At 44.5% G+C, this 12,703-nt stretch overlaps 1 protein-coding gene across 1 annotated transcript in view; it reads left to right on the forward strand.

The window, feature by feature from the left end:
- Window positions 1-12,703, forward strand: part of LOC118780532 (kinesin-like protein KIF21B) — a 53,426-nt gene that overhangs the window by 22,349 nt on the left and 18,374 nt on the right. The window contains exons 6-20 of the mRNA XM_036533077.1: window positions 55-213; window positions 835-950; window positions 1,312-1,507; window positions 1,922-2,111; window positions 2,255-2,318; window positions 2,628-2,852; window positions 3,012-3,102; window positions 3,263-3,401; window positions 6,947-7,135; window positions 8,073-8,272; window positions 8,719-8,826; window positions 9,052-9,329; window positions 10,150-10,297; window positions 10,890-11,087; window positions 12,392-12,493. Coding sequence (XP_036388970.1) covers window positions 55-213; window positions 835-950; window positions 1,312-1,507; window positions 1,922-2,111; window positions 2,255-2,318; window positions 2,628-2,852; window positions 3,012-3,102; window positions 3,263-3,401; window positions 6,947-7,135; window positions 8,073-8,272; window positions 8,719-8,826; window positions 9,052-9,329; window positions 10,150-10,297; window positions 10,890-11,087; window positions 12,392-12,493 — 2,403 coding nt within the window. The remainder of the gene's footprint in view (window positions 1-54; window positions 214-834; window positions 951-1,311; window positions 1,508-1,921; window positions 2,112-2,254; window positions 2,319-2,627; window positions 2,853-3,011; window positions 3,103-3,262; window positions 3,402-6,946; window positions 7,136-8,072; window positions 8,273-8,718; window positions 8,827-9,051; window positions 9,330-10,149; window positions 10,298-10,889; window positions 11,088-12,391; window positions 12,494-12,703) is intronic.

Consider the following 12,703-nt stretch of genomic DNA (forward strand, 5'->3'; position numbering starts at 1 on the left):
GTATTCGCCATCAGGCTGCGGTATGTTTACCTCTCAATCTCTGTGTACCCCCAGATGAACGGAGAGGTGTGTGGGGGGTCCATATCACAGCCGGAGTACGAGACACTGACGGCCAAGTTTCATTTCGTGGACCTGGCGGGGTCTGAGCGTCTGAAACGCACAGGCGCCACTGGGGACCGGGCCAGAGAGGGCATCTCCATCAACTGTGGACTGGTACAGGGGAACACACAAACACACACGCACACATAGACACACACACACACACACACACACACGTATACACACACACACACACACACACACACAATGTCAACATTCCACTGCATCACATGAGGATGTTTAGGAAGCACTTCTAATATCAATATTTACACAACTGCTGTAGAGAGGAGTCATTTTTCAAGGGCACAGTAGCACAGTTTAATATGGTTAATAGAACGTTAAAAATTGTTAATATACCATGAAGTGAGTAATAATTATAATAATAAAGCCCAGTGTAAAATGCACTGGTCCAGCGACAAACACTACACAAGGCTCCTTATGGAGCCAATGGATAATTACTTGGTGTGTTCAACTGAAAATTTTCCAGGTTTTTTTGCTCTGTGTCCTTCAACACATGTATATAAATTGTAAGAATTCAGTATGGACACTTAAGACCCACAATTGATTTCATGTAACACTGATGTTAATATAATGGTTGATAGTGATCTGACAGAGAGTACCATGATCAAATGTGCTGCAAGCAGCGACCCTGAGAAGGTGTTTTGTGAAACAGTTGTCACTGCTGTGTGGTACTTGAGTGTGTGAAATGGGTGTATGTGTGTGTGTCTGTCACAGCTGGCCCTGGGAAATGTGATCAGCGCGCTTGGAGACCAGAACAAAAAGAGCAGCCATGTTCCCTACAGGGACTCAAAACTCACACGCCTGCTTCAGGACTCGCTGGGGGGAAACAGGTACTGAATTGTGCATGCTTACACACACATACATGTGTACACACACACACACACACACACACACACACACACACACACACACACACATATACTCTCTCTCTCTGGCACATATACATACACATGCTCTCTGAAATACCCCAATCCCTCTACTGCACAGCATAGTGTGTACACATGCGGACACAGTCATGAAAACACCATGGAGAATGGTGCATACGTAGCAAGTCAACCTTCATGGAATGTTGAAGGTTGCTGTAATAGGCAACTGACATATTGGGAGGGGGGAAGGTGATCAGGGTTTAGTATATCATGCTGACTTGTAACATCCTGACCCCTTATCTCGCCCCCCCTGTCCCCTCTGTAGCCGCACGCTGATGATCGCCTGCGTCAGTCCGTCGGACAGAGACTTCATGGAAACCCTCAACACGCTCAAGTACGCTAACCGCGCTCGCAACATCAAGAACAAGGTGGTGGTGAACCAGGACAAGACCAGCCAGCAGATCAGCGCTCTCCGCGCCGAGATCGCCCGCCTGCAGACGGAACTCATGGAGTACAAAGCGGTAAGCAGCATGCCAGGTAACCGTCAGCATATCTGGCTCTCTAATCAGGGTTATACGCGATCACTGAGCACGTGTTCCAATCGAAGTCCATGGCAGCAGTGTTTTGATTGAGCAAAGGCTGCCAGAGAGAGACTGCCCATGTTATACGATTCCTTTGATTGGCTCATGAAGCTAAACTTAAGGGCCAATTTGAGTTGTGGGATGGAGTGGCAGGACCATTTGAGTGCATCATATTCAGAAAAATCATCCACAGTGCTAGGACCTACATTGCTGTCTAGAGTAAAATGCTTGGCTAGGCTTTGTGGTAAAGCCCTTGTAAAATGTTGCGTGGAGCTGGCTGCCATTTTTGATGCTGAGTGCTGGACGGTACAGGAGTTACTGTGTGTGATGAGCGCGGTTTTCTTGCTCCCTCAGGGCAAGCGGGTGGTGGGCGAGGATGGCACGGAGAGCTTCAGCGACCTGTTCAAGGAGAACTCCATGCTGCAGAAGGACAACGATGCCATGAGGATGCGGGTGAAGGCCATGCAGGAGACCATCGACGTCCTCAACAGCCGAATCGCCCAGCTGCTCTCCAACGAGGCCAACGTGCTGCTGGCCAAGTCTGGTGAGCGTCCCCTGGTGACAGTCCTCCAGCGTGGCCAAACCAGCACTCAGAGCTGGGCAGATTTCCCTGGAGATTATTTATGCAGTGCTGTACCCTGGAACTTGACCTTATCTCTTACTTTACATATTGCTTCCTTACCTCAGGTGATGGAAATGTGGAAATCAGTACTGTCATCCAGAACTACATCAGAGAGATCGAAGAGATCAGGTGAGAACGTATGGCTGTTTTCTGGCTGTTTGTAAGTGATATCACTTCTGTGTGTTAACCTTTAGGCACATAATAATCAATTATGGCATAACTATAACAATTCAAATGGATTTCAGTACATTACAGTCCTGCTACATACAAAACATGAATTGTAATAACCTCAGTTCTATGAAAGTTTACAATTTGTCTTACACAGATGAAATTGTAATTTTCTGAAAGCAAACTGTGTTGGTTAACAGGTGTTTCAGGGACTCGCATATATTCATAGCTTGGGCTGTTTCTCCATCACTCTCCATCCCCTCTTTGCAGATCCAAACTGCTGGAGAGTGAGGCAATGAACAAGGCTCTGCGTCTCAGCATGTCCCGGCTCTCCGGCCGGCCCTCGCACCCCTCTCCTCATACCCCTGTCCCGGGGATACCCCTAGGCTCCTCACCCGTCGTCTCCATGGAAACGGATACGATGGATGTGATCCGTCTTGCCAAGCAGGACATTGAGAGGCTGAAGAAGGAGGAGAGGAAACAGAGGAGAAAGGGGTGAGTGTAGGAACCAGACCAGACCAGGCTTCAATTACGCCAAGGTCCCAGTGTGAATACGTCTGCTCTTACGAGAATGCATAAGAGTAGAAGAACCAGTTACGCCCAGGCCTTTGGTAAAAACTCACCTGACTCCTGCTGTTTGCTCCTGCCCTCTAGCATCCTGGAAAAGGAGAAGGGACAGAAGAAGAGGGCCAAGCTACAGCCACAAAGGAACAGTGAGGTCGATTCGGATGATGACGCAGAAGAGGTTGGTGTGGTGGAGCCATGCAGGGCAACAAATGCAGACACTGACTGCTCTATCTCTGTCACCCCACCGGGTCATCACAGATGATCGCCAAAGACATACGATTTTGAGTGTGAGCATGAGTTTCATTTGTTTGTGTGTGTGTGTGTGTGTGTGTCACTAGAATGGAATGTCTACCTGTCACGAGGAAGAGCATGTGGAGAGTGGCTGGGATGACGATGAGGAGGAAGATGAAGACAGAGAGGAATGGTTTGATACCGAAGAGTCCTTGGATGATTTGGACTCTGATTCTGATGAGAAAGGTCAGTTTTGATTACGACACCTGATGAATGTGTCTGACGGTGTTTAACTTGAGCAGCCATTTGCCTCTCAGGCACTATTTATTACGTTAACCTCAGATGTGTGAAAAATGCATAAATCATGTAATCATGGTCACAGGGAAGTGTAAACCTTTTAAGTCTCTGGAATGATTTCCTAGCTAAACTATGCTTGCTATTTTTATGTTAAAATGAGACAATCTCAATCACAGGATACAACCTCTTTTTTCACAAGTCTCCATACGGGAACAGCATATTAATCAAACAGCTCTCACCCTTGCTTACCTTTGTCACAGTGTGTAAAGATAGGAAGAGGATAGATCCTGATGAATGTGAAAAATCAGATGCATATTCAGATGAATTGCTTCTATACCAGAGGTTACTCTAAGGAAGATGTGTCTCAACAATGGGAACAGCCCTTTCCATAGGGAGAGCATGTTTATGGAGTATCAGAAACAAACAAACCTTCATCAGATCATGTGTTTAACAACTCACAGTCTTAGAGAAGAGAATCAAAGGTGCTGAAGAAACATTGGTATCTTCTGTGTGAAAATGAGAAATGGAAGAACTATAAACATATACCCCTGATGCCATAGAAAAGGAACAAAAACTTGCCTGATTCACTCTGTCTCTCAGAATTAAAACCACAGACAAAGTCCATGTGGCTTATGTTGGAGAATCTACCAGACAAATTTAAACATGAATTTCAGAACGTACTTGAAGATAAGCAGATATCAGTAGAAGATATGTCATGACCTGCAGCCAAACACTTTGTTGCAACAACCTGTACTGTCGCCACATTAAGGTGATATTCACATTTTCACATTAACTGAAAGGGTTCAAACCCTAGCAGGGGGTGGAGACAACATAATTTACTCAGGTGCAGACAACTGTTTATCCAGAACCAAGTGTCTGGATAAACGCATTAAACTCACTCAGTCCCAATGGTTCTGAGTGGGGATTATGATCTAACCTGTTTTCATGGAGAGAGATGAAACCTTGAGGTGGTGTAATAAATTGGCTGGCCACCTTAGAGCAAAACTTTACATTACATTACATTCATTTAGCAGATGCTCTTATCCAGAGCGACTTCCAGCACAAAAGAACAGAAGTGTATCCATTCAAGTTGAATGAGCAACAGTGTCAGACCAGGCTAAACACACTCCCAGACCAGTGAGTGTGAACGTAACACTATTCAAGCCCTACCCTAAGTTAACTTGTGCAACTTGACTAGACAGCCTAGAAGCTAAGGGAAGCATAATGGTAACCATCACTGTCTTCTGACAGACAGCGCAGTACCTACACTGGGCTGTCTGCAATTTAGGAAGTACCCACACAAAGCATAAAGAGCAGTTCACCTTCAATATTGTGTTACCTTAGGGTAAACAGTTACTGTTGCTATGGTCATTGCACTTCCCCTGTACATGGTAAATAGCAAATTCCTTCTTTTGTGTCAGTGCCTTCTAAACAGGTAACACACTGCGAGCTTGCTTTGCATGTGGTGGCGCGGTCACTGCTTTCCACATCCAAGCAGTTGTACATGGAGATAAGAAACTTTTTCTGCGAGGAGGAGCAGAAAAAGGTATAATTTTACATAAAGCTCCACAAACTCTCAGACAGGTTGGTTTACATAGCCATCAGCAATCGGTAATCACGGGCACAGTCAGTTCAAATAAGCTGTTTTTAATAAAGACTGCTGAATGACCTCTTGTTTCCACTCAGGTGTTGCCTGTTGGGTGCAGTATTTGATCTGCGATAAGAATCATGCAGTAGATTCTCACTGGAAAATCTAAATAGAATGTGTAGTTTTCTTTAAGAAAGATGAGATTTTTTTGATGTGTTATAATTGTTAATCATGTGAGAGGGAACTGTAACATAACAATCACTTCAAATAACTTCATAAAAAATGTTGACCTCTTGTTTCTACTCAGGTATTACATGATGTTTAATTGATTTATTAATTATGTGAATCAAACCACAGATTCTGACACTGCAGAGAATTAAATATGAATAATCTATGTAACTTTATTTTTTTATTTTTATAAAGTTTGTGTTTGGTTTATTCAAGATAAATCAAGATGGAATGATATATGATTGTAGACTTGTGATATTTCCAAGCTTTACTCTGTTGCCACAAGTTAATTGCTCATCAGGGAACGCACCCGTGTTTGATGAATCTTATCTTTACTCCCTGTGATGCAACCTTAGGTCAGAGGACCTAAATGTTGCTGTTTTTTGCTTGGAATGCTTGAATAAAGTAACAAAATCCGTTGAAAGTAGTGTTGCACCCTTTTTTCTCATCTAAAACCTGTATTACAAACGCAGCACTAACTAAACCAGTTACATGCAAGAACATGCACCATTAATGGTCTCAACATTCCAAGTAAACAGACGTATGTGTATTGTCTAACTTTAATACACATATATTATTACCGTTACGTAAGATGGTTACTGTTATATATTATTATGTGGTTTTCAAACAGAGTGACAACAGTTTTGGAAACAATTTTACTGAATTTTATAGATGCATGGGACCAGTGGAAAATACAGCCTACTTCTGCCTCTACCTCTAGTCAGAATGGAGAGCATGAGCCAAAACAAACGCCAGGCAGCAGAATGACTTGAAATAACTTATGGTGGATGGTGAGCTGGTAAAAATGAATACCACAAGATTCCCCTCTGTTGCTTGTGCAGTGAACACATTGCTTCTGGAAAAGCGAACATTGCCGTTCTCAGAAGGTTTTCAAGTCAGATGCTTCAGATGATTGCTGTCAGCTTGTCCCACAAGCAGTCATTGTAAACAGAGCAGATTGCTTTCGATCCAGAGGAATTTCAGAGGACCTGACACCACCTCGTTCAAACGATCTTGAGTACCTTTGATGGTCTGACTTTGACAAATGCTTCCACACCTGACTAAATGAGCTAAATATGGGGGAAGAACTAACTCAGGTCCAGAAAGCCCACTCCAGATGAGTGCGGAAGCACCTGATGATTGCATAGTGTGTCATCATGTAGCCAGCAAAGTGTGAAATGTAATTTAATTAATTATTTGTTAAATGACTCATCAAGTGGTTAATCCTCTAAAGCCATTTTCTTAGGGATCAGCTTCTGTCTGTAAGAGGCTTTTAGCCATCGTGTCCTTTCCACAGCAGACAGACCTGCTGGCACACTAGCATAGTGCCCACACTGTGCTCTGCCCTAGACAACAAATTTATGATTTGCTAGCTTAGGCAAGAGAAATATGCCCCTTCTCATCTGAAAATGTTGGTGGAAACCATATTACACAGAGCAGTACTATGCTGTTTCATACAAACAGCTGTACAGCACCTATACATTTTACATTTGAAGAAGTAAATTTGATTGTAGTTTTTGGTTAAGCCATGAACATGGTGGAAGAAGGAACAAAAAGATCCAGCACTCCCTAGGGACTGCATATGGGGAGACCAGTCAATTTCCCTCTGCTCTGTCGGGGACTTTGTTTGGCCTCACAGATGTTGACCTCTGACCTCTCCCCACCCCCTTGACTCTAGAAGACTTCCAGGCTGACCTGGCTGACCTGACCTGCGAGATCGAGATCAAGCAGAAGCTGATTGACGAGCTGGAGAACAGCCAGCGGCGTCTGACGATGCTAAAGCTACAGTACGAGGAGAAGCTCATCCAGCTTCAGAACAAGATCCGTGACACACAGCTGGAGAGGGACCGCGTGCTACAAAACCTGAGTGAGTACAGAGCATCATGGGAAGGTCCTCCTTCTGGGGCCTCCAGAATGGCGGTGTGTAGTTTAGTGTTTCATTGGTCTTCGTGTCTTTAGGTGGCGGTGTGATTTAATGGTAAGGAGTTTGGCTCATAAATCTATGGTTGCTGGTTCAATTCTAAGATGAGGCACTGCTGTTGTACCTTTGAGTAAATTTCTTCGTTAAATGTCAAGCTGTATAAGTGGATGATTTGTGGGCTATGTAAGTGGATAAGAGTGTCTGCTATGCCAATAAGGTAAAATGTTTAAGGTTCCTCAGGAATCTCTGGGTTCTTCACTGAATAATCATCAATAGCTTTCTTTACTGTTATTCTACAGCATTTATGTAAATGTGACCTGAATTTCCCTTTAAATTCTCTGGAAATGAGCAACATGTTTGAAAGGTACATCCAGTGACCTTGTTCGGTTGGACAGACTAAGGTGACGCAGAGAATATGGCCCTTATATAGCCTTTAAAGGGCTGTTTGAGAAAGTTCTGGCAAACACCTGGGTTTATTAAGTTAAACCCTGTAAGGGCATGTATTCCATGTGTTACTCCACTAACCCAATGATGCACATGGCTCTTTTAGCAATCCATAAGGCTTCAGGGAGCTCACAGTAGAATGGAACGCCTGTCTCATAACTGCATTTTAGTGCCCCTCAAGTTTAAAACACAGTAATTAGGACAGGGCTTCAGCAGTTAATTTGGCTTGCATTTAAATCAGAGCTGCTCTGTACGTAGTGTCACCAATAAAATTTTTCAGTATCTGTTGCTTCAGAACAAGTGTTGTCATGAATTCAAAGACCTCATGAATTCAAAGATCATTCAGAGCCATAGACCATAGACATTTGATGTTTCTGATACTTCTGCGACTCCCTCTGGAGCACTTTAAGCATCCCCCTCTCTCTCTTGCTTGCTGCAGCATCCATGGAGAACTACACGGAGGAGAAGGCCAACAAGATCAAGGCGGAGTACGAGAAACGTCTGAAGGAGATGAACAAGGACCTGCAGAAGCTCCAGACAGCCCAGAAGGAGCATGCCCGGCTACTGAAGAACCAAAACCACTACGAGCGCGAGCTTAAGAAGCTTCAGGCTGAGGTGACCGAAATGAAGAAGGCCAAGGTGAGCACAGTGCACAGACGCTGTGGGGGGGGTTCAGTGCGCAGGGAAATCTATGTCGCAGGATCGCTCATAAAAGCATAAATCTCTTTTAATGATAGAACCGTTCTGCACAAGCTAGATTTACATTTACATTTACATTTATTTATTTAGCTGACGCTTTTATCCAAAGCGACTTACAAAAGTGCATACAGTAAGTATAGCGACAGTACAGGGACAGGATGTGTACAGTTCCACAATGAGACAGTTCTCAGCTGAGAGCAAGGTCTGTTTGAGGACACAGTAGATCAAGCCTATGTAGAGCAGAACCCTTATGAGAATCAGCTGGTTTGATGCATCAGGTCCTAGGTATCAGCGTAATTCCTTTTGTAATTGTTGGCACTATGGGAAAGGTTGGTTGGTATTTGGGAGAATGTTTAGGTGGATGCTGATTGGTCCTCCCTCCACAGGTGGCACTGATGAAACAGATGAAGGAGGAACAGCAGAGGCGCCGACTAATTGAGGCCAACAGGAACCGCGAGATCGCTAGGCTAAAGAAAGAACAGCGCCGGCAAGAGGTGAGTGGAGGTGCTGCGTGCCAGCAGCAGAATAGAGTGGGAGCGGAAGGAAATAAAGCAGTATAGAGTTATAGTCTGTTACTAGGTGGGTTTTGGATGTTTGAGTGCATTCGCTCGAGTCAGTTGAACTTTCATTCCACTTTTAAGGCAAATTTATCATCTCAAATTTAGGTCAAATTTAAGTGAAATTTTTGTGAGCCTCTGTTCTGTCTTGGTTTTGCCCAGTTCCAGATCCGGGCCCTGGAGTCTCAGAAGAGGCAGCAGGAGGTTGTGTTGCGGAGGAAGACGGAGGAAGTGACCGCCCTGCGGAGGCTGGCTAAGCCCATGTCAGACCGCGCGGCAGGCAGGGTGGTGCGGCGTCCGCTGCCTCTGGACTCCACCAGCACCACCTCCTCCGAGCCAGACTCCCGCTCGGTTACCAGCATTGTGCGCCAGTGGAACACTAAGCTCAATGGCTACTCAGGCGAAAGCCAGAGCGCCGCCAACGGCACGCGCGCTCCCAGGTCAGCGCAGTTCTCCCGACGCTTCTGCCGCAATATCTGCTGCTCTCAGCAAAACTGATTCGAGATCAGTGCTCTGGAAGCGAGGAGATCAGTCTCCCCCCTCTATCCCTTGACTCTTTGAGGGGGGTTCACAGTGAAAGAACGCAATGGGATACATCTCTTACAACTTCGCATTGCTTTGTGATGGGCGAATGGGCTCATATGATATAATATTTAATATTTTTATATTGTGATATTATGTCCCTCAGCTTTGTCTTCTTGGGCAATGTCTGTCTTTATGCAGTTTTGCATTGATGATATGCCACCTTGAATTTCTTTATTCTGATTCTTGAAATCACTAATTCCGTTGTAGCTAAACTCAGGGCAATACTTGCTTTGCTTCTTGTTGATAAACAATAAAATGTCATCATCTACAGTGATGTACTGTTCAATAATACGTGATCTTAACTGGTGTTTTTAACTGGCGGAGACAATCCTTTTGTTTATTTCTCCATATATTTTGGGTTGTTTATGAAATAGGAGCTGATGAAGATTTGCTTTGCCGATCCTCTTTCTTTTCTGACTTTCATAGTCCTGTGTGACCTACGTTTTATACCCATTTGGTGTTCTGTTTAGCTTGTCTTTGCTTGTCATCTTCTGTTTAGCATATGTTTTTGAGAAATGGTTCAGTTAAGCTAGCTGCCGCACCACAGCCGCCATTTACGTATTTCCTGGCAGTGTGTTTTCAGACTCAGTGCTGCCCCACGGTGGTCACAGATCCATGCTCACCGTGTGTGGTCTTGCTTGTGTTGATGACTCTGCTCTGTTGCTGCGGCAGCAGGAAGAAGCTCCAGAGTAACGGGCAGGTGGGCAGCTCCTCCAAAGCAGCTCGGCAGAAGTGGCAGACCCTGGAGCGGAGGATCACGGACGTCGTCATGCAGAGGATGACTGCGTCCAGCATGGAGGCAGACATGGACCGCCTCATCAAGGTAACCCCCCACACATTTATGCATAGTCATCCTGAGTGACAAAGTCAAGAATATACCGAAAATGACAGACCACTTTGGAACAGGTCAAACAGTCAAATGCTGAAGCGCCACCTGAGGCAACTGAAGACAGAAATTTATGAAATTCAATTTAAAGGGCAGCTGGAGGATTTGCATGAAAGATTAATACTTGATGTTAATTTTCTCTTTTAACATCTCTGTCTGATGCTTCAGATTTCTATACAAGGGCACTTGGTAATTAGTATCCATATGAGACCCAGGGAAAACTTGTTGGTATGTCAGGCTTTGACAGGAGGTGGATTTGATCTCAGTGGTTTGGTATGCCAGCTCTTGTAGCTTGTGCTAGTGAGGACCTGACACCCACAAACACAGGCTAAGCTCAAGCTTGTGAGTTCGTCTGTGTTCCAAATTTTGCTCCCTTAATCCAGTCAGCAAGACTGATCTCTGATCAGTGCCTAGCAAAGGAGCTCATTAGGTAACTTTGTTAGCACTGATCCTGCCAGTGTTAACGAGGGCAGTGGGAAAAGAAAAGCAGCCGTACTGTGGAATGCCAAGGTGCCACTCTCTCTTCCAGAAACGTGAGGAGCTGGTGCTCCAGCAGGAGGCGCTCCTGCGCAAGCGGGAGAAGCTGCAGAGGGAGGGGCTGGTGGAAGGGGAGAAGCTGCTGCAGGAAATAAGCGAGGAGATCGAGGCCCTTAATGCAAATATTGACTACATCAATGACAGCCTGTCTGACTGCCAGGCCACCATCGTGCAGATGGAGGAGACCAAGGCAAGGAGGCTTCCTTTCAAGGATATGCTTCTTATGAGGCTTCCTGCAGATTATGGTTTCTGACGACAGGATAAAATTTATGTCATGTAAAGGAGGAAGATGCTTCAGGTTGAGGTGTCTTGTTTGACAGAGGGGGTCTTGCAAAGATGAGATGGACATAATTACAATGCAGTAGGAAAAGTGCTAAGCAAAGTATTACACGGTCTGAATGAGAAAAATGTAAAGACAAATTAAAATAATATACTGTATATAAAGAAACAAGTACACACACTTGTAGATATCAATCTCATTTCAATAGGAAGACCAGTGATTTTATTAACACCGTAATGTTTCTAACTGATTTCAGGCCTGTAGGGAGGCCATTCCAATTGCTGGGTGCCTTATAGCTGAAGGCTGTTTTTCCTCATTATGGACCCTTACGCTACTTATTTACTTAAGATTAATGTACTTAGGTCTTTTTTAGTGATCATGCACATTCACATTCTGGTTAAAACAGTCTTAGGAAAGTACAGTAGGTGCATTGAGGTGGATAAGCTGAGGTGTTGCTAAGACTATTAACACCAGTGCAGTGTAGCACAGTGAATTATCATGTATCTATGCAATGATCTTTATTCAAGGGAGTAGCCAGCGCATGGTTACACTCCAGTAAAGGCACATACTCAGCAGCTGTATCCTGTTTTGTAGCTTTCTAGATGTTTTGATGTTTACTCATGTTTTCAGGACATTGTCAAGGGCTGCTTTGAGAAGTGAGAATTAGTGTTACCTCAGCCAGTTTCAGAGTGCAGAGAAATCAAATCTCTTGTACTAGCAGGGCCAAGCACATGATATTGCTGGTGTTTTCACTGTCCTACTTTGTGACTATGGAGGGACTTTGGACACCTGCTATTTTATACAATACCCACATATACACATCATATGCAGCATATTGCAGCCACATATGTTGATATAAAAGATATTGGTAGCTTCTCTTTGAATACTTCGGTCAGTAGAAGGAAGCATGTGAAAGTGTCTATCTGGACTGTGTTATTCCTTTCATCTTTGATACTTGGCTACACAGTGTCTATAGTTCATCTCCTGTGACTTTTGCAATGCAATTGAGCGGTTTATCAGAAGAACTCTCAGTCACTGCAGAATTTTGGGGAATGTAGTGGTAGATAGTCTACCCACCATTGATCCCAGATCAGTTTCCAAGTTTAAATAAAATGGTTAGGATTGGGAGTAGAAGTGGGTGAGCTTATCCTGGGTCAGTTATTAGGGGTAAAAAGCATAGCTGGAGTGTGGTTCTATTGGTTCTGGTCCTGCAGGAAGAGCTGGACTCAACTGACACCTCGGCAGTCATCAGCTCCTGCTCTCTGGCCGAGGCTCGTCGCCTGCTGGACCACTTCCTGAAGGCCTCCATTGACAAGGTGAGCAGCTGCACACACACACCCACACAGGGGTCCTTACACGTCTGATCAGGATACATGCGAGGTTGTTGTGTCTGCTGTTGCACCCTTCAGCAAGGCACTTTACCTGAAATACAAATGATATGTTAGCAGTGTGAAATACTCTGGTTATAACTGTCTAATAAGATGTCATGAAAAAGTAATGAATGCAGCAGGTGTGGGTGGAGGGTT

The sequence above is a fragment of the Megalops cyprinoides genome, chromosome 7 (assembly GCF_013368585.1).
Source record: "Megalops cyprinoides isolate fMegCyp1 chromosome 7, fMegCyp1.pri, whole genome shotgun sequence".
NCBI lineage: Eukaryota > Metazoa > Chordata > Actinopteri > Elopiformes > Megalopidae > Megalops > Megalops cyprinoides.